Source organism: Struthio camelus, chromosome 1, assembly GCF_040807025.1.
Source record: "Struthio camelus isolate bStrCam1 chromosome 1, bStrCam1.hap1, whole genome shotgun sequence".
Lineage (NCBI taxonomy): Eukaryota > Metazoa > Chordata > Aves > Struthioniformes > Struthionidae > Struthio > Struthio camelus.
The window spans coordinates 69,885,748-69,913,393 of record NC_090942.1 but is presented as its reverse complement, the minus strand read 5'-3'; the positions used below and the strand labels follow the sequence as shown (position 1 = coordinate 69,913,393).

The window sequence follows — 27,646 nt, the reverse complement described above, 5'->3', positions numbered from 1 at the left end:
CGCCACCGGCTTCCCCGAGCCCGGGGCCAACGGCCGCCAGCCAGGCCGGGCCCGCAGCTTGCCTGTTACCAAGGGCAACACTCCTGAGCGAGCGGCACTCGGCGCTCGATTGCAGCGGCTGGTTTCCGACCCTCCCGCCCGCTCTCGTTCCGACTGGGCGGGAGTGAAGGGAAGCGGCGGGGAGGGGGGGGGGGAAGCACACCCTTCCTTTCGGCATTGGATTGGTTGCGCCTACTAGGAACCCTGTGTTGTTGTGGGAGGCAAAATGGCGGCGGCGGTGGCCGGGGCCGCCCTGCTGGGCAAGGGGCTGGACATCAGCCTGGCGGCGCTGCAGCAGCACGACCCCTACATCAGCAGCATCGTGGACGTGGCCAGCCAGGTGGCGCTCTACACCTTCGGGCACCGCGCCAACGAGTGGGTACGTGCGCCCGCCCCTCCCCCGGCCGGGCCCGGCCTGGCCGCGGCGCGAGTGGGGACCCCGCCCTCGCGGGGGGTGGGAGGTGGGGCGGGGCGTCGCGCGGAGGGGGAGGGGCGGGCAGAAGCGGGGCCCCGCCCCCCGCGCTGAGGGTGGGGGGAGGGGGGCGCCGAGGTGTGAGGGCGGTTGGCGGGCGCCCCACCCGCGACGGCTGCGCGCGGGCACCTCGCGGGGCCGAGGGAGGCCTGTCCGCCGGCTGCGTGGGGCTTCGCGGAGCCCCGTGGCGCCTAACAGGCGGGCTTTGAAGTGTCTGTGGGACTTTTTTACTCTGCAGGATTTGGGGGGGGAGGGGGAGATGGGGTTTTGAACCAGGCCGTGAGCAAGAAGAGCTGTCCCCTGTTTGAAAACGGTTAGTGACGGTTAGACCCGCAATACACAGAAAACTGTCAGCGTTGCAAATGTTACAAAGCAATTTAAGGTTAAAAAAAAAAAGTGCTGTTTAAGAAAAAATATCTTGGGCAATCCTTTGAAAATTTGTGAGGCTGTTAACGGATTGTTCTTGGGTTATTGCTATTACTGTTATTATTATAAGAGTTTTAAGGTCTGTGCCCCCAGCCGTGTTTGAAGAATGTGCGCAATATGCTTTCTGTATGTTTTCCCCCTAATCAGTCTTGGACGTTGCTCATGAGGACAGCGTCTATATGAAAACCTTTTCACAGAATCAGATTTGAGAGTCACCCTCAAACATACTTGAGTGTAGTGTTTACGCTCATGTTATTGGCTCTTTAGCTGGAAACAGCCCCCCCCATTGCGTCCTAAAGTACTTGCCCCCAGACATAGACAGGATATTGAGCATCAGTATCTATTGTGTCACTTAAGTGTGCTTTCTTGTTTGTTTCCAGTGACGTCTCATCGTTTATCCTGGCTGACAGGCTATAAACAGATTAGGAACTGACTGTGAGGCTTTATTAAAGAAAGAAAAAGCAGATCTAATAGTTCTCATATGTTGTCATAACACTAGCATCAGCTGCACAGTGATCTATGCTATTTGTAATCTATCACCACTGCCCATGAGGTAGGGTTTAGTTATTTTTTCGTTGCTTAAGTCAGAGAGGTGTAACTCCAGTTGATACGGTTAAAACAAAGATAATGCAGGCTTATTTATGCCTGAACTTTTTAACGTTCCTTTTGTTTAGGAGAAGACTGATGTGGAAGGAACACTGTTTGTTTACGCAAGGTAAGAATGTTATATTTTAGTGCTTGCACATGAAAAGTGGATGTGGAAAACCTAGCTAGGAGACAGTTTGGCCAGTTGAAGTATCATGTTCAAATCCTGTCGTATTCCAAGGTGAAAAGAAATTGAAAACTGAAAGAAGACAATGCATAGAAGAAAACATTGGGAAGGAGGCATCACCTTGAATGTGAATAAGACTTCAAAATATAATTTGAAACTCAATATGGATGAACCAGAGAAATCTGTGATATTGTTTTAAATAGGATGTAGCATTTGTCCTTTAAAAGGTATCTGAAAAAAAAATCAAATAATGATGTTCATTATGTTTAGGGAATGACAGGATTTAAACAAATTTTTTTTTTATTGTGTAGGGGAACATTCATGTTACTTGTCTTTGATTACTAATTTTCCATGCATATTTCCTCCCAAGGTTTTGGATGTTTTTAATGCTTTTGCTCTGCAATGGCTGTGGTTGTGGAGGATTTCTTTTTAATTAATATGTTTAGGTGTATGTTACATTTGCAGTTTTTTCACTTACATTTAAATATTTCCACTTAAGAATAGGTCTGTTGAGATGAGAAATCCTTACGATGTTCAGATATTTTACAAACAATGCTTTTCAGAGCATCCATCAGATCCTCCGTTCTAATATTCTGTGTACTAGATCTGTTGTAAAGCCTGTCTTATCTTCAGACAGGGTTTCCAAAGTAGTGTCCCCCCGCCCCAATTTTTGCATGACTAATATTAAGTGCAGAAAATAACATAGTTGACAGATCTTGCAGTAGCTGCTGGAAGGGACACTGAAGCAGGTAAACAGACTTTGTCCTTCAACTTTTATGCTTTTGAGGCTCCAATAGGAGCACTGAGAAAGCAAAGGATTCTTTTGAGTGGGCAAGAGTCTTATGTATGAAGTGACAAACTGACAAGGAGAAGGCACAAGAGAATATGAACTGCGGGAGGTGGGAATGCTGATTTTAATCTTTTGAACTCCTTCTTACCAGCAGTAGGAATCATTAGTAGTAATTTTTCTAACCTCCTTTTTGGGTAAGTGAAGGGGAACAAAAAGATAATATGAGATGCTATTAAAGTTACCACTGCAAGATGGAAGAACTGGCCCTTCTTTGTGCTAGCAATAGCATCGGGTGCCTAGCTGTGTACTGTGCAATAGAAGTAGTATTTCTCTGGGAAGTTGGATGTAGATCTCTGGAACTGACAACATGTAGGCCTGGCATTTCTAGCACCTGTGTTCTTCCATGGTTCTTTTTGTTCCCTGTAGAGAAGGGAAGCTGAGGAAGTTTCCATTTACGTCAAAAATTCCCACCCTTGCTGCCCTACAGTGAACAATACTGAACAGGTTGTGAGCTGTGGGTGACATCATACATTGACCTCCCTATCAGTTTCAGTTTTGAATTTTCTGTGGCTTTGAACAAAGTCATAAAATCTTGTTGGAGAAACATTACCAACAGACCACATGTTGGAGGCAACTGATGTTGCCTTTGTTGCTTCCTTATTACCATTGTAATGAAGTAATGTGACCATTTTACTTGAGCTGGATTATTTATCACCTATCCCATCTTGGAGAACTCTCAGGAAGTTTCAAAAATCGGACTTCCCACTGGGTTAACACCAGTGGAAGTGGACTATTTAAAAACAAAAAAGAGGGAAAAAGTACTGGCTGTTGCAAACAAGGATTCTTCTTCAGGTTTCCACCTTTTGTTGAATTTTCTGTTACCTCCCATCCTGTGATGCAAGTTCCTGTGCTTTGGGTTTCATAGAGACATCCACCTATCAGCGAATACCAGAGTTGGCACTTTTCCCAAACATTTAGCCATTATCTTGTCCTTTAGCGTCAAACTCAATTTGACAGTAATAGCTTCTGTCAGAATTGGTGGTAGGGTTAACAGCTCATGTTAACAGAAATTATCTAACTGACTTAGGAGTGTAACCCCTATGAAACAGCATAATATGATTTATGTTCTTATATTTTAGATGGTATTGAAAATCCTATCTGGGCTGACGGTTGTCACATGCAATCGTTATCTGAATATTAAACAACAGACCGTGCTCTGGTCCATGACTGAATCTTTCTAGTTGCTGTTTTCATCTCCAGCAAGAAACCATAGGCTAGGTGTTGATGATTGGGTAGTGTGATGCTAGTGGTCTGGGACAGAGTGTCATTTAGTAATATGTTGCCTGTTCAGAAGTTGTAGGCCTTATAACTCAATGCAAAAACTGGGCATGCCTACATGATTAATGCTGTATATGTAATTGATGTGACTAAATCATTGGGCCTCAAATGGTAGTGTCACAGATGCTGCATAGTCTCTGCAGTTATTGTGAACAGTGGTGCTTTGGTCATTTCTCTTACAGAATGTTTTGAAATAATTAAAAGGATTATATGAAAGACTGCAAGACTCAATTGTTACTTCCTTGACAACCGAATTAGATTTTTGAAATATCTGTTAAAAAAGAAAAACAATTTTGGAAAACTATACAACAAAAGATTATGGTTGTTTCTATTTTTCTTTGACCTGATATGATTTCGACTTGGTAATTTTCAGATCGGCTTCTCCAAGGCATGGCTTCACAATTATGAACAGGCTGAGCATGGAAAATCGAACAGAACCAATTACTAAAGACCTCGATTTCCAGCTGCAGGACCCTTTTCTACTTTACAGAAATGCCAGATGTAAGTGTGTGATATGTTGGGTTAAATGTTTAAGTAGTCAGCTCTTCTTCAGAGTCTCTTTTCTGTTTAAGGCAGTCAAAGTGATTGAAGACTACAGCCTTCAAGGGCTGAAACTAGCTGGCTAATGGTTATAATTGAAGGAATACATTTTTTGGTTTGAAGTGCTGAAAGAGAAGAGTCGCTCAGTGCTTCCTAAAATACCACTTTTCTCAAGAAAGCATTTAAACATGCTTAACACGTAATCTTTCCCTTAATTGACAAATAGTAGATTTTTATGGTAAAGTGTACATGATGGGTGTGAATACTCATATGGGATAGTGTTTGTGTTCTGTATATACTTCAGTGAGTGTTGAAAGTCTTGTCATAAAAGAGAATCCACCGAAGGTTGGAGTGATGTACTGATCTTGGTGTTCTGAATAAAGACAGACAAAAACAGCCAATTCAAACCCTGCCTTCTGCTCCAGCTCTAGTATACTCTCCTTACAGCAAGTTGAAGAAGGGCTTACTCCTTGACTATTAGGGGTAACTGACCTGAAAATAGTGCTAATATGGAGTTGAGCCTCATTTAATCCCTGATGAGAGACAAAGTTATTACTTTGGGCTCTGTGCTTGTCTTATATAATTATCAGGCTTCTATGTGAGAATTGGCAAATGTGAGGGAAACTGAGAAACGAGTTGGAAGACATGAGAATGCTGTACCTTTGCTTGCAAATATACACAGAACCATTGCAACATGCAATTATGTGTGAATGAGCATTTATAAATATACAAGTTTGTCTGTACTTGGAAGTAGAGCTGTAGCGTGATCTATATTTTGTGCTTGGTGCATAGGAACAAATTCCAAAAATTCTTTATGTGAACTGTGATCCAGAAGTGTTCCCTCTGAATGAAGTAAGAACTGAGGAAAGTCATGGCATCCAAAGCAGTATAGTTTGATAATCCACTAGATCTTCTTTTTTCCTAAACTCAATGTGGAGCTCGAAAATATATCAAGAGTGAGTTCTGTTGCTCATACACAGTATGTGGCATAAATAATAACAGTGAAATAACATTTCAAATAGTTTAAATGAAAATTCTATTTCTGAGAGTTTTTGATATGCTGAAAAAGAGGTAAAATTCCCTCTTTTAAATTCCCAAAGAAACTGAAAAGAAATACATACATCTCCAGGCTAACTTAGACATTAGGATTTTAAGCAATGTTAAGTACCACAAGACCCATTTATCCCATCTGATTTTGATGAATCTTTTCTATGTATATAGGGTTTTTTATCTCGTTTTAAATTCCCAGTAGGAATTTGTATATGCATATACTAATATCTCCCTTTTGAAGTGTAAAGCTATGAATTTCTTTATTTTTGCTGAGATACAAGTTATGTTAATTTTTATTTGTGTTGAGACACAATTTATATAAAAAATAGTTAGAGGGAAGTTTTTTATTATAACTCTCTATGGTGACATAATGGAAGTAAGACAATCTTTAGTCTGAATACTGCATATGAACTGAATTTTTTTTTTAATAGCAGAAACGATTGCTTGGTTTTTGAGGTGTAAACAGTTTGTTCACTAAGAGATGTCAGAAATTAAGTTTGCCGAGTCTTAAACACAGGTACTAACATATGCTTCTGAGCAGTGGGCTTCTGTTCAAGTCATTTGCCTGGGCCTTTTTGGCTAATCGTGTAACAAAAAAATGCAGGCTTCCTTTCTGGATTCTTCTGTCTAAACAATGGTTGTTTTAGGGCAGGATTTCTATCTGGCAACTCAAAGGTGGATTTTGTTGAAAAATTTGTTGCCAGTCAGCCTCTGCAAATTGGTGCCTCTCTGCTCTTCTGTGCAGGAGAATTTTACTGAATCCTTCGATATTCAGCTTTAAGACTTATCATGCAAAATGGACTAGCCAGCTATACACACCAAGGAATTCCTTTACTTAAATTAGCTATTGCTCCTTTCTGATAGTAGATTTCACAAATCTGTACTAGGAGGCACTACCACAAAGAATTTTCAGTGTGCATTAAAGAACAAATCCAACAAGCCTACCAAACAGACTAAGGGAATGGAGGCAGGGGAGTTGGAGCAGGGGAGGTGAAAGCCTGTCTTCAGAGATGACCTACACTGACAGTTTGTCAGCGCCAATATGAAGGTACCAAAATTTTTCTTTCGTGTTAGGATCTCTCAGCTACCAGAATGAGTGTCGTCTTGGCCTCATGGCACTCCTTGCTCTGTCATTCAGTTGAGGATAAGCATGAGAAAGAGAGTACCAAAACCCCAGCTAGTGCGCTCCTAGTTTTCTAAAGTCTGCTTCAGCAATAGTTTTGGTGAGTCTTTTTTTTTCCAGAGTTAACTGCTCCATCTGACTATGGTGAAATCTATGTCTTAGTTAATTTGAGTGTTTCATTATGTGAGAAAAGGTTCACGTTTGCTTTACTGAAAAATCCACTGGTTTACGGCATCAGGTAGTATCAGGTATGTTCTAGGTATACGGATACGTGTTACCCCTTGTTACTTATCTTTCTAAAATAGTCTTATAAAGGTTTAATCATTAATTCTCCAAGAAAGTGAAAGCTTTGATATTTCAAAAGAAAACCTGTTATTTTCTCAGACTTCCATGGAAACAGTTAGGTCTGCAGAACAAACTGGGTTTACAGGCCCATAGAATAAAGTTATTTACCACCCCTTTTGACCTTTCCAGATTTTCTTTAGGTCATGCAGATAATTTACATGATGATTTCTCCACAAACTTCAGTCCTTTTCTCCCCTATTGTATATTTCAAAGTCTTTACTACATAAAATAAAGTAACTTCCTCAACATTAAATATCCATCTTCACTAGGTTCTCATCTAATCATGATCGCAAATATCCACCTTGAATTTTTGCTATAAATGTTTTCATTGGGTTTTGCTTTATTGTACAACTTCTAGTTATCATTTTTGCTAAACGGAGGCTTCTGGCTTTTTCCTTATTACATAGAATTTTCAGTCAAAACCTATCCTTCGTAGGCACTAATGTTATAATGTTATTTTTATTTCCTGCTTCCAGATACTAATAGAGGACTATTCAGAAATAGCTGTTTACTTGGCTCAACCTTGGATAGTTTGGAAGTAACACTTATTGGGATCTGGAAACAAGTTGCCTTTTCTAATCTTTCATTTAAATCAGTTACTTCTTACTCTGTTTGTCATAGAAATCTTACTAGATGTGACATAACTAGGACAGTTTCCTCTGTGTTTTAAGGTATAGTTCCTTTCTCATATAAGATGATTTGTATTTGATTTTCGTGAAAATGTAAATTTCAGCAAAAACAAAAGCAAGCATTGGGAAGAATAAGAAAGACCTGTCCAGACTTTTATTTGTTGCAGTGTTATGAATGTTTGTTGAAACTAGTTTCGTTTCAGTAGAACTGAATATCTTCGTCTGGTACAATGTAAAGTAAGTGCTCTTGACAGCAAAGGGTGTTACTTTTGCACGAGACAAGTCTGCAACGTTTTGTCATGTTATACTTATCATTTTAGAAAGACTGCTTTGCACCCACTATATGATTACAATAGAAAAAGTTTTTCAAAATGATACATAATAATGCTAAGGTTTATGAATACTTAAAATAAAAAAGGAGTATTTGATCTTTTCACTTTCCTAGGTTTTATATAGCTTCTATTTTTTTCCATATGATCTTGTTTTGTCTTAGTGATCTAAAGTCTGTTGTCTAAAAACATTGGTACAGACACCTACACTCTAATCCCAGGACTCTTCAGGCTGGATTTGGAAGACCAGCCAGTTACTGTTTGCGCTGATCCATTATTTAACAAAAAAAGGTTTTATCTGTTAAAGTAAGGCTACAAACTAGGGTTATTCATTTGAAAGCCAGAAGAGAAGCTCAAATTACAGTGTTTGAGGCCAGCAAAAATCCTTGTCTAAGTACACCAAGAAACAAAGGGTTTATGGGTCAAATAAGCATTTTCAATATGATCCTTAAATTTATGTAGTTAACTGTAGTTTAAGACACTTTGTCTTTCTGAGAGCAAATAAAAACAGTGGTTTTGTTTTTTTGTTCAGTTCATCTAATAATTTTTAAAATTTTAAAGAAATTCCTGACTTAAATATTTAGCTAATCTTAAATACATAATTACTACTTTTTTCCCCTAATCTTTGGTGGTATTTATTGTGGAAACCAGTGTTTGGAACCTGTTGCTCTAGACTTCATGCTGGTTAATATGAAATAATGCAAAAGGAATGCATAAATGTAATTGCTGGTTAAACTAATATCAGTTTCTCCTTTTAGCTATGATCAACTATATAATAATCCAGTTGTCACAACAGAGTATGCCATACCAGTTGTATATGGGTGTATGCTGGGTCCGTGAATTATTTCTTGAGTTGACTGATTTATTATCTTATCACTGTATACTGTTTTTCATGTTTCTAGAACAGGGAGAACTAGAGAAAAATTGTGTATCTTAGAGCTCAGTTTACCGTAAGAGTTTTAGCTGCCAGAAAAAATGTAAGGAAGATTGTACTTTGCGAGAAGCCAGTATGCTAACTGGAACGGATAATCTGATACAAATTACTTGAGTGTTTTCCTACTTTAGCAACTGGAGAAAGAAACTGAGTGACAGTTCAACAAATGTTCTGTATCTGACTAGATATTATACCCATTTGGGCACAGATGGTTATTTTTCACTTGTGTGCCGCTTATTTAGCAAGGCCTTTGATCATGTCATCTCCTAGGGTTGAAACCGACTGAGGTTTCCTAGCCAGATCTGTCAGGGTTTACTGAACTTGAACACTCGCAGAGGTTCGGGAAGCGTACGCAAGCAGAACAGCCATGCCTGCTTTTGGTGAAACTGTGTGGAGACAAGTGCTACGTACATAACCTCATAGTAATTTCAGTTGTCTGGTTTAACCAGCCACTATATGTCTGTCAGAACCCCCTGAATTTAATATCACTTTCCCAGATTCCCACACGGCAAAGATTTCCAGTAGATGGGAGAAGTTTGGCAGTTGTCCCCAGAAATAGCTTAAGTTGTTCTTTTTTTTTTTCCCCTCCCTAATTCATAATTATTTTTCTCCGTACGTCATAATTATTTATGGAGGACATTTTTTCCAAAAATATGTTGGAGGCAAGTAAAATGGAAAGGAAATGTTTAGGAAAAGATAATGGTGTAGATTTTGGTCCAGCTAGATTTTTCATTCTTAGATTCTATATTATGGTCTTCTAGAGCCCTCTCAATCTTTTCAGGGGCTGGGTGGAGCTCATTTCTGTTCACCCTTCTATTTAAATGCCAAATAGCTAATGAGTGCACCACTTTTGTAGACATTTGTGAAGGCCCGTTGTTAATTCAGATAGACTCACAGAAACACCTTCTCAGAAGACTATGAAAAGTTTACTTTCCCAGGGAAAAGAGAAGACAACAGTAATAAAATTTGAGTGATATGTGAAAATGAATAAGGGATTTCAAAAAATGTCCTTTTGGATGCTATGATGTCTTTTTCCCCTGTAATCTGTTCTGATGCTATTCTCCATTATATATTCTATAATTCAATATTCTTAAATCTCTTCTTTTTTCTGAAATGTGTTTTCATTTGAGAAAGAAACTAGCATTCGGTGGTTAGACCTACTTTCTGTATATATTTGGATTCAGTCTTGTGCATAGTGATCAGTAAACAAAAACTTGCTCAACTATTTCCATTGAGACAGGGGAAATGGATTTTTTGTTTGTTTTAGGCTTTCTTTTTATGATGTGATAAAGCTGCAGAGTTTCTGTTTGGTTTTGGTGAAAATGTCAGTTTAAAATGGAGAACTTTATTTATTAGCCTTTTACCTGCCAACCTATAGTATTTCTGGCCAAATAATGAAAAAGAAACAAAATGAACACAATAAATTGAAATGGGTATTTAATTGATTTTTCCCAAAATACTTGTGTCCTTCTTAATTTTGAAACAAATAATGTTAAATTTTTTAACTGCATTCAGTTTGAATTATTTTCCTCTCAATTCTGTGACTTGACGATTTTTAAATGTTATATGGTGTTCTGTTACAGCAGCCTTAGGCAAAATGCAACTTTTTATCACAGCTCAAGAACTTAAAAACAACTTCTTGGAGGCTAAGTTTGATACTGAAATTATTATTATGGATAGCTGTTACATCTGCCTGATTTGTTGAAGAAAGTATTTCTGTAGTTTAAAACTCTCTGAAAAATTGTGTATCAATTTGGAACAAAATTGTTTGATACTGAAAATTGTAGAACTACAGAAATTCAAAATAATTTTGGCAGAGGGGTCGTCATTAGAGATGTTTTTGTGTCAGCTTTCTGCTTGCTAACCAAGTTTGGCTGAAGCCTTTATAAAAGCTTGTCTGGACAGTCCACTGCCATTCCTTCAGGATACAAATGCTTGTGGCCTACCTGAGGAGGTGTCCCTGGAAGTCATTTGTCTCTTAAAAATAAATACATAGCTCCACGTTCTCTCCTTTGATCAGCATTATACAAATTCATCATGCCTCCAGCCAGACAGGAAGAGCAGCACAGATCAGGAGTGTCTTTCCTGGATGTTGTTCACCTTAAAGGGAAACCTCGGTTTGGCTGAGTACATTGGAATGCTAGCACTATTAAGAATAGCTATTATTTTCCTTTTTTAAGTTTAAAAGGAAAACAAATTATACACGTGGAAAATTCATTAATGTTTGTAGGAGGAGTTGGATTTTAAAACCAGAAAAAATAAGGTTGTAGTTCTAACAGAATTAGCTTCGTCATGTTGTATGCGATTTTTTCTAAAATCTGTTTTACAGTTTGTCTATAACTTAACTATTTTATTTTATAGTTTATAACTATTTATTATTTTATAGTTTTGTCAGGCACCTTTTTTTGAGAGCGGGAAGAAACTTGCTTATCCAGTGCTTAGTGACTTTTTTTTTCCTTGCTCTTGAGATGCTGTCTTGCATTCAGTTAAATGACTTCCTTATACCTTCACTCAGAATTTATCTGTTCGTAGATTGGTTTGTAAAACCATTACTACCCCCTGCTGTGGTTCCCATATGGTTCCCTCCTTTTGTGTTCTATGCTTCACTCTACTAATGACTTTAATGTGCATAGAAGACGGTAGAAATTACTTCAGAAGGTCAATAAAAATAATAAATGGCCCCTCAGAAATAGTTTATGTATTGATTTACTTTTTTCTAAAACTTAATTCAATTTTGCAGATTCTATCTCTCATTTTAATTTTCAGCGATACCTAAAAATCTTTATTGTTTGCCTGTAGACATACAAAAATAATATGGTAACCTGATGGCATAATTGAGCACTATTTTGCATTTACGTATGGTTGGACACACAGCAGTGCTGGCTTAAGGCAAGAGATTTGCAAGATCAGGATCGTCGATCTTACTACCTAATGCTTAGTTAGCTTCTGTATTTTAGAATATACAAGCTGGTATGGCTCTTTTTGAAGTCTGTGATTAAACTCTGTTTGATTCTATGGGAGTAGGATTGGATTTTGAATATTGTGTGACGTCTGATGAAAGCAAGATCATTTCTTGTAGAAAAAAGAAGGATACATGTATGCAAATTACTATAAATAATTAGAATGAAGAAGCAGAGCAGAAAAGTAGAAGATACTTTTCTGTAACAATCTGTAGTTAATCATATTGTCTTCTTTCCCGAGCTGTTTATCTGACCAAAGTTAGCCCTATTTTGAGCAGAGTGTTAGACTAGATGACCTCCAGATGTCCCATCCAAACTAAACTATTAATGGGATTCTAGGATTAGCAGGTATTGGTTAGTTCTGCTTCAAGGTGCTTGGGATTATTTTTGTACTTAGTGTGGGGAGGACATGTAGGTTTATGATTTTAGATTTAGATTTTTAGGGTTTAGCTCACAAGAGAGAAGGAACTAATATTCTGCTCTTTTTTTTTTTTTAAGCAAAACTCTTTGTATATAATACTATTAAGTATTTGTAAGTGATTTTTTTTCCCTGGGGTTTTCTTATTATTCATGTTTTCCCTTAAACTAACTACAACATCTTTTTCAGTGAAAATTATAAATGACAATTATCAAGGCCCTAATGTTAAGACATTAAAATCTTGGTGAGGAAAACCATGCCAGTTGTCTCCCGCTATGACTCAGCCCAAATATACAGGGGTTCTGTTCAGACTTTTCTGAAAGGTTGTTCTTGTTGTTTCCTCCTCCCCCTTCATACCCTGTGGATTTGTTCCCAGGTCTGAAAGTCTTCAACTGTGAAGCAAATAATTTAGAAAGCTTTAAATGTGTAAAGTGAGTTTATAATGGTAGGAGGTTTTGCGACTATAACTGTAATGAGTGCAGCCATCTTTAATGATACATGTGTTTCTGGGGTGTAATGGAAGTGGTCAAAATTATAAGGAAAAGTGTGGTACTGCTACCAGATTTTTCAGTTACGTGGAGTAATGGAGTCTAGTTTGAAAGTCAGTGAAACTATATGTCACGTGAGAAGAAACAGGCTAAAGACTTAAGATAGCAATGCTGTGTAGTTTTTTGATGGCTGATAGTTATTTTGTGTATGGTTGAAGTGTATACCTGCCTGGGCAAGCAAATTAGTAGGGAGAGTGTATGGAATAGAACTAAAAGCATGTATCAAGTACCCTGCAGTTGTGGGTGAGTTTCTGAATAGAAGGGAAGGAGTATAATACTGTGTATATCTGCTAAACACAGTCTTAGTTTCCCATTTATGGACGTCAGCGCATAAGTAGCATATTAGCTTGTCTGGACTTTTACTGCTGAGAGTGTACTGCCAGTGCTGGGAATTCCGGACATCTTTTCAAGATAAGATAGGCATATAATGCAGTAAAGCTCAAGAGTTAAAGTTGGAACAGTTTTTTTTTTTTTGAGAGAGTTCTTTTTCATGTGACTACCTGTTCACTATCTTTGTGCGTGCCTCCTTGTATAGTATAAAACAGTAGATGTTTCCAGATCAGCGAAAATACATATGTGAATGCCTGAATGCTTAAGCAAAAATAAATATTGCAAAACTAGTTGCTTTTTAAAAACCACTCACGTAACCCCCTTTTCCCATTAACTCCTTTACATGCAGACATTTGCATTTAATATGTTGAGCTCTCAGGTAAGAGCTATTGAGCTCTTAGCCTCTTCGTCTGCAATAAAACCTTTTTCTTGCTCGCTTTTCATACCTGCGTGCCTTGCCTGTGCCTTTGTTTTTCACTCTAGAGTCAAAGTGGAAGTGGGAAAGTGATGTTTGTTAGATGCTCAAAAGACAGCTATTACCAAGAGAAGCTGTCCATCTGCTTAACTCCACTGACCTGAGAATTACCAAAGTTCTCTATACCGTGTCATAGTGTGATCACACATGCAGGTCTTTACAGTACATTATCCCAACTATTACTTTGCATTATTAATACTGTTGCATGCATGATACAGACTCTTCTGTTTAAATAGAAATGGAATACTTATCCCAGGAGATAGATACCAGTGCAGTTTGCATGCACACTGCTGTGTAATGCTGTCTTACCTCCAGGTTTGATGTAGAAGCAGTTGAGTTGAGTTTCATGCACCAGCTTCCCCTTATACTTCGTTTCAGGTTCCCCTGGCAGGTGGCTGGTTAGCGGGTGATAGGCTTGCCGAACAAAGGCTTGAAACATTTTAAAATTCCAAAGGAGCTTTGCAGCAGCTGAACCTGAGTATATTTTCTGTATGTATTAAGGGAAAATTCCTTTCGGTTGGTTGTTTCTTACTTTAGAAATATTTAATGCAATAGTCTTGCACAGAAGTTAAAACCTCAGTGTTGCTCGAAACTACTGACAGCTTAGTGCTTCCATCTAGAAACTATTTTCTAGCTCTTTAAAATCTCAGCAGTATCTCTTGCATTATCCTTCCTTTCCTTGCTCTTCACTCCTAATCCTTTCCTTGTCCTCTGTGCCTAATGCTCAGTTGGAGCCTTCTCCTCCCCCTGTGGTTTTTCAGGAAAACTTGGATTGAGAAGTGAAGATAATGGGCGCCATCCACCCGTCAGCTCATCACCTCACCGAGCCATGACGATCTCTGGTTTCTGTATATCAACACGGACTTCTCTGATAATATCCTCTTGGGTTTGAAAAAAATAGGTTTGTCTGGTAGGACGCGGACTTCACTCCTGACATAGCCAGAAAACTTCTCATGGAATGCAAGCTTGCTTGTTCGCAGTCTCTTTTATATATGTGTGTATATATATAAAAGTATTTGTAACCTTCTCTGTGTGAAAGAGTGTATCCTACAGTGCATACACAAACTCCTCACTTCTGTCTAGTATTGATTTAATATAAGCTCTTGACTGCCTCATCAGCTCTGCCTTCATCAGAACAAGCCTTAAATCGGCGTTGAGCAGTATTTTTCAATTACGGCAGGGAAAAAAAAAGAACGAAATCCTTTTCAAGTATAAGATAGCATACCCTTTAAAGGACAAGGAATGTGTTCTATATAGAAACCCGGTGCAACTGTTCCAGTGGAATTCTACTGAGGCTGTGCAAATGCAGTGTTGCTTTTTTTTCTTAAGAGGCATACAAACTAGCAACAGTGTTGGGCTTAGTATTTGCCATCCACTGTGCTTAATGGTTATGTCTGCAACCCAGTTGTTGGTTTTGCAGTGCCGCACTTGCTTTAATAAAATGTAACAAAGGATAAAGTATTCGCATCATAATGTATTGCTTAAAATTAATCTTTACAAAAAATATGTTTGTACTTGCTACCTTCATTATTTTAGACATAGGTACTCCTAGGTCTTTTAGAGTTTGTTTCAGTAATATTTTTGCATTGTAGAGATATTATTCATGTGAATAAAAACAGCCACAGATCCAGTAGGCAGGGGGGAAGAAAGTAAGTGATATAACACACATGCTTCAGGTCAGTTGTCGACAATAAAGGGGCTAGGAAGATTCTTCCTGTGAATCTTCTGGTGCTGGTCATTGTCTCAGACAGGATATAGACTTTCAGTTTGATGAGCTCCGCTGATTCTTTGGTCTCTGTCAAACAACTGCCTTTCTGTAAAATTTTACAATTATTTGCTTAATAAAATACAGTGTTAAATCCTGTACAGAGGAACTTGAATTCACTGTGGCATCTTTCAGTGGGAAGGCTCTTGAAATTTTGTAATAATTACTTAGAAAAGAAGAGAGGTAGCATTGGATTTTATGTAAAGGATGCCTTCCGGCAGTGCTTTACTTCTTTTTGCTTTTTAGTTGTCATCTCTCTTCTGTTTTTATTCTAATTTCTGTCACATGAATATTTTGTACATCCCCTTACCGTACTGAAAACAAAGTTGGGATTCAAGTTTGCACTGAGCAAGTTAGAAGCAGAAGGAAGGGACAGAATGAGAATGAGGAAGCAGAAGGTGAAAATTACTGTATATTTTATTTCTAAAGGATTATGCATGAGTTGGTGAAATGCAGCTGACTTCTGAAAAAAAAATTAAATGAAACACTTTTATTTTCTGAGTGAAAATAATGCAATTGCTGTAACAAAAATCTCCCAATGTGCCGTTCCAAATTTGAACTTGAATTGAAACAGATCTCTATTCTATATTCAGCAATGCCAAAATTGCAGAGTATCTCCCAGCATTGTTTAAGTATTCTAAAATGTCTAGCTGCTAATATAACATGAATTTGATAAATACAGATTTTTGGATCCTGTCATCTGTTGGATTGCAGGTTTAAGAAGAAGAAACGCCTATTGTTTAATCATATTTTCATGGTGACAAACTTGATCTCTGAGGGTGTGTTCTGTTTCTCCCTCTCTACATGCATACATCTGTCTACACACACACTGCTTTGTGCAAAAGAAGGTAGAAGACAGAAAAGTCAATAAAATGCTGACGTTTATAGTAATTTCAACACTAACTTAACTATTTGAAATTAATTTTTAAAGTTATACGGACACCTTGAAAAACAAAATTATAGCAATCAAAAAAAGTGGTAAGGTCGTTCAAAGAGATGACGTTTGTCTCCTCATGAAAGAAAAATGACTAATTTGTAATTTTCGCAAGAATGAAGTAGGTCATAAAATATCCTTAACAAAATTTAAATATGCATAAAGGATAAAATGTAATGACCCTTCAGTTTTCAAGCACTTAAAAAATACAGTGGCCATGTGTGAGTGCTTAAAGAGTCCAAGGTGTAGCCAGCTACTGAAACCTACTTTGTGAGCACAGAGTGAGCCTCTCAGCCCCTGGAATAAACTGGTTAGATACTCTTTGCCTGTCTTTATGTGAGAACAACGAAAGTCCTTTCTGTGCCCATGAAACTGTACTGTATTGCTAAAGTCATACTTTCTTCTGAATTTTCAATAGCAACTCCATAGATTGGCCAAAGTAATTGAAGGTGATGTAACAGCTGGCTATAACAGAAGAAGTGGCTAGAGAGTAGTGCAGAGTTTTTTTTTTCTTTTTGATATTAAATAAAAAATCTTAAAAGGCCAGGGCAAATAGCCCTAGTAAAAGCAAAGACGTAAGATACACTATAAACAGGAATTCAGAATTGTGAAATTTCAAATAAAGTAGTTTACTTTACATTTGTCTATTTCTACAGGATGTTTGTTTTATTTTTCTAACGTTTTTCAGAAAGGAGTTGATTGTGTAGGAAGATGGTGAAACTGACTGCCTCCAAAATGCTGGAATATACAGAGAATACAAACAGAAAAACACAAAGTTTTTTTTCTTTTTTTAGTTTTGTCAATGTTATGGTATTCTTCAGATGTTACACATTACAAGAACAAGTATATGTTTTCAAACAACTTGGATTGTTGTTGCAGGTTGACAGCTTCATCCAGATCTGCATATGTATTTCCATTAGTTAGGACCTGAAGATACGCAGTGGAGAAATAAGTGAGATGAGTTCACAACAGCCAGAGGTTTAAACAACATCTATAGTTGAGGTTGATTATCCTCACAATGAAGCCTTTTTTCAAGTTGTTTATAGTTTTGCATGGCTTGAACTGTTTGGGATAAGAGCTCATCAGACTGATTGTAGGAAAAACTCGGGATTCAGGAAAAAACGTAAAATAACATGGTGTTGAACACCTACGGAAGGTTAAAATATTTTTCCTTCTTTTTTCCTTTTTTTTTTTTTTAACTGAAGAAATTAACACCAGCAGAGTTTGAAAACTTGACCTTGAACCTCTGGAATTAGAGATGTACTTTGTTCTTTGGCAGGTACATCAGAGATGAAACTTTCAAAATTTTGGGGAATATGTTGTTAGATTTGGCTAAGTTATGAATCCATGAAAACGGTAATGGTCAAATCATGTTGAATCCTTTACCTTTACCTTCAAGTATGTCATTTACACTGGAGCAGCCTTCATCCCCACAACACCAGAACACCAGATAATCCATAAGAAACATAACAGAAGCTGCCACTTACCTTAGCCTACTGGAAGGCAGGAAATGTGAAGGCTGGAAATAGGGAAGATGAAGGCAGCTCTCATATTCTTTAAAATAAAAGCAAACTGATTTTTTCATCTCCCAGGTTGAAAGAGCAGAGGTCCTTCACCTCAGTTGAGACGGAGAATTCTCATTGCTTTTAGCTTTTAGGGTGATGTACATATAATCAAGGTTCTATTTAAAACTCTTCTACTGACAGTTAACTATTCTGTGAGCTTTATAAGCCGTATTACTGAGAAAAGAATTCAGAGAAAATCACTGGATAATTTCCCTTTTTGCAGGTTTCATAACTTATTTGTAAAAGTTCATTTCTAGCGTTCTGGAAAGAAGGCTGTATCTACAGTGCTGGAGAGGTGGTAAATATAATCTTAAGATGATTTTGTGCTAGTGGAGTACTAGTGTGTATGCTTTTCTGCTAATGGAAATTACAGATACGTATTTAGTCTAGATTTGTGTGACGGGGTTCTGTTGTGTATGTTCAGGTCACTTTATGTAGATGAGAGCCTGACTTAATCTCAGTGTGCATGGAAGACCCATTTGCAACGGTTTGCACTGGAAATTTATGGGGGAAAATAGAGCACTGCTAAGCTACTAGGGCTAATAAGAGCTTCAGGCACTGAGGAGTTACATTTCTTTTCCCACTGAGCCATTCTCTAATAGATTTTTTTTACAGGAAGGTTGCTGTTGTTGACTCAAGATATCTGGGTTTGTTTTTTAGCCATGATAAAGACTTTCACATATAGCTTTCCAAAGTCAGTGTCTTGTCATTTTTCTTTATCAAAATGGCAACAGTAGCATTTGTCTATCTTAGTATTTTTTCACTTAGCTTGTAAGCTCTTTCAGTGAGAGACTGTTTAATCATTCCTGTGAGAAAAGGCAGTGGAGCTCCAGTCTGATGTGGACATTTTAGGAGTCTACTGTGAAATAATAGTGAGAAACACTTGTTATTTAAGAACAAATTATTTATTTTTTAAGAATAATGCAGGTTTTATGAAGAACACCTTGTTATTTAAGAAATTGATAGCGTAGCACCTTCAGGCCTCCTACCTTCATGTCAGTGTCATGCATCATCCTGATTTAGAAGTTATTTGGAAGTAATGATGCAGTGGCAGGGGATGAGACTAGAAATCAGTAGAGGGGAAAAAAATGCACTAAGCCAGATGGACCATTGCGTAGACTCTATTCCTGTGTCGTGACTGAAAATTTCTTGTAGCATCAACAAAGCTCAGTTTTAAGGGAAATCTTACAAATCTGGTTTGCCTTTGGGATCTTTTCCAAATGTAAAGAACCTGCTGTTGGACTCTTACATCTGCTGAGCTATATGGAAAAGCATAGATCAATGGAATTGGAAGTTTCTTACCAAGCTAACACAACCTTAGCTTTGAGGCTATTTGAGGGACATTCTGGTGAGCTTATCTTGCTTGTCCCTGCTACACAGTTGATGATTTTTTCATAAGGAGTTTCCTATAGATTTTGGTTAAAAATGTATCTGAAACCAGGCTGTCAAAGTAGAACCGCCGGCATGATTTTATAAACAAATCAACGTCTCTGTTTGAATTATCATTTTTTTGCCCATTGAGATCAGTAATGTTTGTTGCCTCTCTATCTGAAAGTTTGTGAGTTGATCACCCACCCCTCATTAGTGGTTGAATATCACAAGGCTATGTCAGGGTCCATTTTATTACCAAAAAATTGTTTCATGCGTTGATTTTAAGGCATAGTTCCAGGCACAATTAAACAGATGGTGGCAAGGAACCTATTCTTGACTTTGCTAATGTTGCCAGTCACTGCCTACTCTCTAACCATCTGCTTTTGGGGAATGAGGTTTTAGGGGACTTTTTGGTTTGTGTTTTGATTTTATTGAGAAAGTTTCTTGAATAATTCCCTCCTCAGTTAACTTTAAGATTAGTGGTCAAGCTGAAAAAAGGCTTTTTCACTCTCCATGAATCATTTTCATTTTGCATTAAGATGTCTCTGAGGAGGATTTCTTTTCCTTTTAATAATTGGCTTTTTTTTTTTCCTGTATAATATTAAAAACGTTTGAAATAATGGAAATACCATGGAAAGTCGTCTTTTCCTTGTCCATGTTAAAAGTGACTCAGAGAGGTGGATCAGGAGCTTTATCAAACATTAAATAAAAGAGCAAGTGTCTGATTGTTTAACAGATTTTTTTCTCTTCCATCTGCTTTTTGAGAATTTAATTTACACTGGTACTAAAAATAGAGCTTTATATTGTCTGAAAAATTATCTTTTTTCAGTGTCTTGGGGGATTGTGGCTTTATGTTTTGTGTTGTGTTGCTTTACATAACACAGAGATGCAAGAGGCTTAAAGATTGCTGTCCTACTGATGATAGTCCCACATGACTATCGATAGGATATAATAGGGTGAAATGTATTTTTTATTATTTATTATTTTTAAATACCTAAATAGTGATGCAAAATATTATGTTTAAAATGACTTTAAGGTTGCAGAGTTGAGGACTTCCAGATTGGCAAATACCAAAACGAAGGTTGCCACTACAATCTCTCTTAATTTTCGTTTATGTAATTTTAAATTATGTGATCACATATTCTTTTCCCATAAGGAATCCAATGATCAATCATCAAATCGTCTGAATGGTGTCCGTGTGAAGAGCAGCTACTCAGTATTCTTTTTTTGCCCTTATTGCTGAAATGTGGGCCTCTTGCATACTGCTGAGGTTCTACCTTACAGACAGAGCTCTAAATTATTATTTTTTCTGTGATATTTCTCAGTAGAATAGCTGACACCTTGTAAATAAACTGAACTGATTTATTTGTGTTGTACCTTCTCCAGATTAGCGTATTATTCCTCCTATTTTACAGATTGGAGTCGTGGAGCAGAGCGGTTAAGATTACAAAGATCCGTTAATGTGGGGTATCTGACTTTAAATTACTTTTACCTAATTTTTTCATTGTATTTATCGTTCACACGTTCAAAAACACTTCCTACAGACTGCAGTTCTGGTTAAAAGTGGCTGGTATTTTTGCAGATCACACACACAAATTTTATACCCTGGTCCAGGATCTGAAATCAAACAGCTGGAAATGAAAAATACACAATCAGTGACAGCCACTTAGAATGATATTTTGCAACATGCATATCATTGCATAATGTCTCTTGGGGCAGCCTCAGAGACATAATTCAGCTCTCCGGGATAGTGTGCAGCTGCCTTAGCAGCATTTCTTTTACATCCTCTTTCCTTTCTTGCAGTCCTATCTTACTTGCTTTATCCTATGTTAAATGATGTAGAGCTCTGGCAGGGAAGTTTCCTTCGCTACTTGAGCCTGAGCGAACTGGAAGGAATATCATATGGTTGTATCATAATCAGAAAGACTGTATTGCAGACAAAGTAGTCGTATTTGCATTAGAGTAGGATTATACAAAATTAAGATGGCATGCTTTAAATGATGTTTAAGTTTAAGAACTCATAAATCTAAAAGTATTATTGTGTGAATAATCTGTTTTGAGTACTTTTTGAGTCCATCCTGCAGAATGGTTCTTGGCACTGTATCATTTTAACACGCTTATCGCAAGAAGAAACACAGTTGTCATTGATAGTTTGCAGACTAGTCAGATCTAGCACGAAAGGTAGATAGCAGAGAGCAATGATCATCAGCGTAAAGCAATCTGGCTTCCCTGTAAGATGTGCATAGACAAACTGCGTTTTAGGGTAGTCAAGCGTGGATCTACGTGTTCAGGAGCGAGAGCGTAGGCCATACTTATGAGATCAATACCCTAGAAAGCATGACATCAAGAAAAAAACATTGAAGTTGAAATAAATAGTCAACTCTCTTTTGAGGGGGGGGGAATGGAAGTTTAAAACAGTTAGTTACAGGGGAGTGTCAGGTAGGAAGTTACAATATTTCCTTATTTAATATTACCCATGTTTAAATAGTGTAGTCTGTGTATCAGTAGCTTAAAAGTAATGACTGCCAAGTATGTACGCTGAAACCAAAACTTTGATAATGGAAACTTCTATCCAGAGCATGAAAGTCTTAACAGCTGGAAGTTGGGGCTAAGCAAATGAAGACTAAAAAGAATAATCCTAAAGAAAACCCCTTCCTCTGTAATAGGGTACTTAACGCTGACTCTGAATTATGAAAGGTGGTAAGAAATTCTTCGTCATTATAAATAAATAAATGTTTTAATTTTGAGAGGTTAGAGGTTGTCATCTGTAGTTCTGGTAAGTAGCAGCTGTAAACATCTGCTTATGAATAGTGTTCAGTGCTGTAGTATTTGTGAGCTTAGGAGGAAGACTTAGCCAAACAATTAAAACTGTGAGGCGGAAGCTTTAGAATTGGCTCTGAAATTGTGATTTTAAAATTAAATAATTTAATTTCTAAAATTTAATCACTGAGCAGTATTAAATGAGCTTCACTGATTTTGTTAAAAATTTTCAGTTTTGATTTATAAGCTACCTTTTTAAAGTTCTAACAATTCTAAGGACTGATACACTTTAATATTAAATTTAATAAATTTAATTAGATGATTTAACTAATTTATTTATGTTATTTCAGTTCAATACTAACTGTTTTTTGTTGATTTGATACCTGTGTTATATCTTTCTAGTTTAGCTTGATCTTGTTAAAAATAACATAACCTTGATGACTTTTTCAATTCATTACTAATTCCCATTTCTTTTAGTAAATAGCATGAGTTCAGAACCATTGAAAATGGATGAAGAGATGAATACCAGCTTGTCAGTATAAAATTAGCCCTCCTCATTGATCTTCAGTTTTGTTAGCTTTTTTTCATGTAACTGGCTCATTTGAGGAGCAGAAGGCATTTGGTTTTGATTTTTGTTTGTTTGTTTGACAACAGTACCTCCCCAGAAAACTTTATAGGTAAAGCTGGGTGTCCAGTGACTTAATATTTTCTCTTCTGTCCTAAAGTGGAAGAATCTCCTTTGTAGCTCTGCTGTTTAATGATTACATTTTAACATGTGAACATTTTAGTGCAGTTATCACTCTGCAGGTGATACTTAGATCTAGATTTCCTTTCTGTCAAGCAGTCCAATGCAGACGACAGGGTGGATATAGATAATCTATTTAAATTTAATCCTGGTGAGACATATATTCTTTTCATACTTAGTAGAAAGCTTGTAGTGAAACTAGTATTGTATATATATACAATGTATATGTATATATATATATGTATGCATATATATCTTTTATTAGTGAAGAGCATGCTAGGTTACTAGCTTAATAAGTACAGTTTGTTATCATCTTTGATTCTTTGGCTCCTGGGTTTTTATGTGTTGACATATATATGAAAAAATTTACCATTTTATGTTTGTTATTAATCAAGATGATGGTGGTTAATACACATTTTTATCACTGTAATTTCCATTTTTGTTTCCTTAAGGGTAGGTTAAAGCAGACTATATTGTAGTATAACTTTATGCCAAGATTAGCCTAGGTGATGAGCACTCAATATGAACGCATAGGTTTAGTGTACTTCAGGTACATGGCATCTCAGATTTCCACCTGAACTGTTAGCTCTTCGCGGGTACCTTGCATGAAGAAGAGTTCAGAGTGCATGTTGAAGAGTCCATTGTGCTGCAATAAATGCAACAGCTCTATGATTCTTTCTCAGTGTAATTCTGAAATGTTAACCTGTTCTGGGCAGATGGGGGAAGTGCAGAAAGAAATGGAGGACTGTCTACCTGTGAGAGATTTTTCATCTTCACTCCTAAATGGTTAAGCTGTCAGCTCAGAGAATATCAGGCTTGGTTTTCAATCTCAGCTTTCTTTCATCTCTGCTTCCTCATCTGAGTTGGAAGTACCATTTGACTGAAGTGAGAAAGTGTGTGCGCACATGTGCAAGTCAATAGGATGGGACTGACACCCCGATAACATCTGGGCTAACTGCAATGAAGACAGCTTTCCAGAGGATACTCTGACTAAAACATTCAGTTAAAATGGCATGTATTGTTGCCTTGGTTGGACAAACATAATAATCAGTATCCTGTTTCTGCGATCTGAACTGGCTGTGCGTTTGTTTGAAACGCATTTCAAATGATGAGTTGTAGTCCTTTATACTGGCAGTCAGATAGTTTATTTGGTTTTTGTCTCTGAACTGAGGTAAACTAGCTTGCTTCTGCTGTTGATTCTAGTCTTTAAACTTTTAATGACCAGTGCAATATTTCCAAGGGACTATCCAATTTCAAGTTTATCAGATTTTCAGGAAGAGGCTATGACTTGTTTGATCAATTGGCCAATAGGTGAATATGTTCAACCTGTCTTGCATACTGGAGATGCTACTAGCTGTGGCAGAAATAATAAATTATTAAAAAGTTTAAGAAGGGATGGGGCAGCTAACTAATGTTTCATCAATACTCCTCTACACTGGAGATTCGTTTATGACAAGGAAAAATCTTGATTTATTGTAACAATTTTGACTTGGCTGGACAGATGAGTTTTCAGTCTGTTACGTTGTTGCATTCAAGGATATTGTTGTGTTACCTGTAGTATGGACAACATCTAACAGAACAACAAATTTTTCAACTATGTTTGGATAGAGAGATGTCTAGTTTTGTGTGGTAGTATTTTGGAACGTTGCAAATCCTTCACACACTTTTGTACAAGTTTGCCGATTGTATTTGATGCTTACTGTGGCATGTGTTAGAATATTAATATCGGTTTTAAGTCCAGCATTTAATGTTAATGTCCATTTTACAAAAAGTTGATGAGTTATGCAGTTCACACCAGCACTTATGTTGCACGTTTAGACATGGATTTTAGAACCTCTTGAGCCTATTGGGTTACTTGTCTTTTTTTAGATGAATAAGAAAAATCATCATCAAACTTTTAAAAAGGAACACGAAAAGGACTATGCATCTTTTAACAGTTGTTGTCTGTTGTCTGTCTATAGGATGGCTGCACTGTGTTTATGCTCTTCAGTATGCTCTGTTAAACAGTTGAACCATTTTTAGTTATATAAAAGACAATAAATGGTTGGAAATTTGGGAGGGAATGGAGATAAATATTACACTTGTGTCTTACAGAGCGCTGCACATTCATTTCAGACTTTTCAGACGTTAATAAATCAACTTATAAGAAGTATGCTACATTTTTGGTTCTTTGTAATTGAAGAAGCGATCGCTTTTGGATCACTTTAATACAAAGAAATATTACCTGACTAGGAAGAGTGTTACACTTGTTTTCGAACATTTGCTCCATCCGTTTAGTCCCCTCTCAAATAAAAACTAGCCCCTGCTATGTTTGAAGAGGTGTTAGGAACTACCACGTATTAGTGAGATTAACTCTTGCTGCAATGTTAGAGTGGGGGCGGGGGGACAGTTAGTTGCCTGTTTTCTACCTAATCATACAAATGGGAACAAAGACATTGCACAAGGTTGTAGTGATGATAGAAACGGGAAGGTGCATATTAGCCCTTTAAGTGCCTCTCTCCTCCCCTTCTTGCAGCAGATTTGTGCCTGATTTTAAAACTAGTTACCCTGACCGTCGTGGACAGATCATTTTTGAAAATATGGGCAGACACTGTTACAAATTTGTTCCCAGGCTGTCTTATTAAAATTATATAGCATGGTTGTGAGTGGAAAAACCTCCCGGTTTATGATGATTGTGGAAGGTGCACTAAATATAATTCCGTTATGGTTATTACTATCACGATGGTTGTATTAGTGGTGTGTACATTTGAGAATTCTGTACTATTTGTAAATTTAAATCTCTTGTTGCTGGGCAAAGCTGCAGGTACTCACTTTTGCAGAAACTAGATCTGAAGTTTGAACTTAAATAAAGGTTTTCTAATCCTGGGGTTGGCTACAGATAGTTACTTCTTTGGAGGTGAAGTTAATGGGCAACACGATAGGAAATCTGCCAAGAGGAAGAGGTGTGTTTATGCTACTGTAACAACTTTCGTGGTATATTATATAAGAGAGGCCTGAAAGTTGTTAAAAACTAAACAAGCCTTGCTTGCTTATGTATGTGTGCAACACTTCTCTGCCTGCAGTACACTAGCTACTAGGGTTCTAATGGATGGGTAGGACAACTGAAAAAATTTACAGAAGAAAAGGATTTAAAGAAAAAAAAATCTGATGGTTTAGTGTTTTAGGGAAAAGGATCAAATATCTCTGCCCTCAGTGTAGATTCAAGAATTTGTAATGTATATCCTTGGAGATATGGCTTTGATCTTTTTTGATTTTACTGGAGGATCTGAGCTGTCATATTTATTTTTATAGAGGGGGAAAAAGAGAAACAGAAATAAATTTAAAAATTCTTTTGCAGGTTACCTTTAAATATCTACCAGGTAGAATTGCTATCAGGTAGAGTTGCTGTTTGAGAAGATGCTCATAGTTTGTGTTTGATGTGCATTTACAGTGTCCATATATGGGATTTGGTTTTATGATAAGGAAGAATGCCAAAGAATTGCAGAGCTCATGAAAAAGTAAGTGATGGGTAAACAAGACTTTCTGTGCTTTTTTATGTATGTATTTCTGTACATACATGCACATTATATTACAAGGATGGTCATACCTCTCCACTTAAACCTATTTCTGTAGAATCTGTAGAAAGTAAAATTGTGTCACACAGCTTCATTTTATGTATTCAAAAATAAGTTGCGGTATTGCAATACTTTTTCATAATTCACTGTCCAGCTTACCTGTCAGAGTGTAACAGTGCATCTCATTTATTACCTGATGCCTCAGAGATCTGTTCTGAAGAATTGTATTCCCTGGGGGCTTAATATATTTTTCAGTTTGGGGAGCTCTTTTCTAATGTTGCTGTTAACCTTTTTCTTATCATATTAATGTAAGTGAGGGCAGTCATGAAGACATACTGTAATACAGTTTCTGTGGTTTTATCCACTTCCTGCATGATGGCTGAATTCCTGCTTCCTCCTTTCTTACCAATATGTACAAAATTCACTTAATTAGCTCTGACTTCATGACTCTTATGTACTTAACAAGATTATTTTAAAAGTTCTGTGAACTCCAATTTTGCAATCAAACCAGAGATCAAAATTTCACACAGAACTGTGTTCTCAGGCGTATTTTGACCTTACGATATCATGGATAGCCTCTTAACTGCCACTGCTTTCTCCATGTGTCCAGAATTGATAGGGCCCATTCTCCTGCTCTGCCCTCTGGTTGGTCTAATAATTGGCTTATTTGCAATGATCCCATTTTTGATTATTATATTTTGCAGGTTTTCGTGTTTGTTTGAAGAAGGAAGGAGCTAAGTCATTTAGATTGTATCAGCATGTGCAAATCTAAATTTTTAGAGGTGTATTGTGGAGGCTATAGTAAAGGGACCTGATAGGAATTAGCAAAGATTGGATTTACCAGTTGGCTGCACTATATAGGATTTGGAGATGTTGTGTCATGGCTATTCTGACATTTCTTTTAAGGTATAGAAAGAGGAATGATGTAGGTCCAGGTCTTTGTCGTAACAAGAAAAACTATAGGAGACTGATACAGTCAAGCTGACGGCATTAGATTAGCAGAGCAAGGCAAAGGCACTGTCAGAACTGCAAATCTCTCCTTTTCAGGTCATCGGTCCCAGTCTTCACAGCCTGGTTAACAAACGTGTTTCTGTAGCCAGAAGCATGCTGAGGAAGTGACATCAATTCTGATTGCCAAAGTACTAAGTGCCTATTTGTGTCCTGCGGTACAAGTCCAAACAAGACTCACGCTCACACATGTAGATCCATAGCAAAATGCTTTAACCATTCTACCACCATGTTCCAGATAGTATTCATTATAAAATGCTGGCTGGGAAATTAGTCATGTTTCCTTTATATCTCTCTTTTAGAAAAATACCTACTGCTCTACGTTTTGCAGTGACAAAACATTATGAAACACAGACTGTGACAATGGTGGTTTTTTGGTTTTGCTTTTTGTTGTTTTTACTGTGTGTCCTGCAGTTCTAAAATGAG

General features: G+C 37.3%; 1 protein-coding gene across 1 annotated transcript in view; it reads left to right on the top strand.

Moving 5' to 3' along the window:
- The first annotated feature begins 215 nt into the window (after positions 1-215).
- The window catches only part of DCP1B (decapping mRNA 1B), a 48,179-nt gene continuing 20,748 nt past the window's right edge, over positions 216-27,646 (top strand). The window contains exons 1-4 of the mRNA XM_068947543.1: positions 216-418; positions 1,612-1,652; positions 4,211-4,338; positions 26,089-26,155. Coding sequence (XP_068803644.1) covers positions 266-418; positions 1,612-1,652; positions 4,211-4,338; positions 26,089-26,155 — 389 coding nt within the window. The 5' untranslated portion in view covers positions 216-265. The remainder of the gene's footprint in view (positions 419-1,611; positions 1,653-4,210; positions 4,339-26,088; positions 26,156-27,646) is intronic.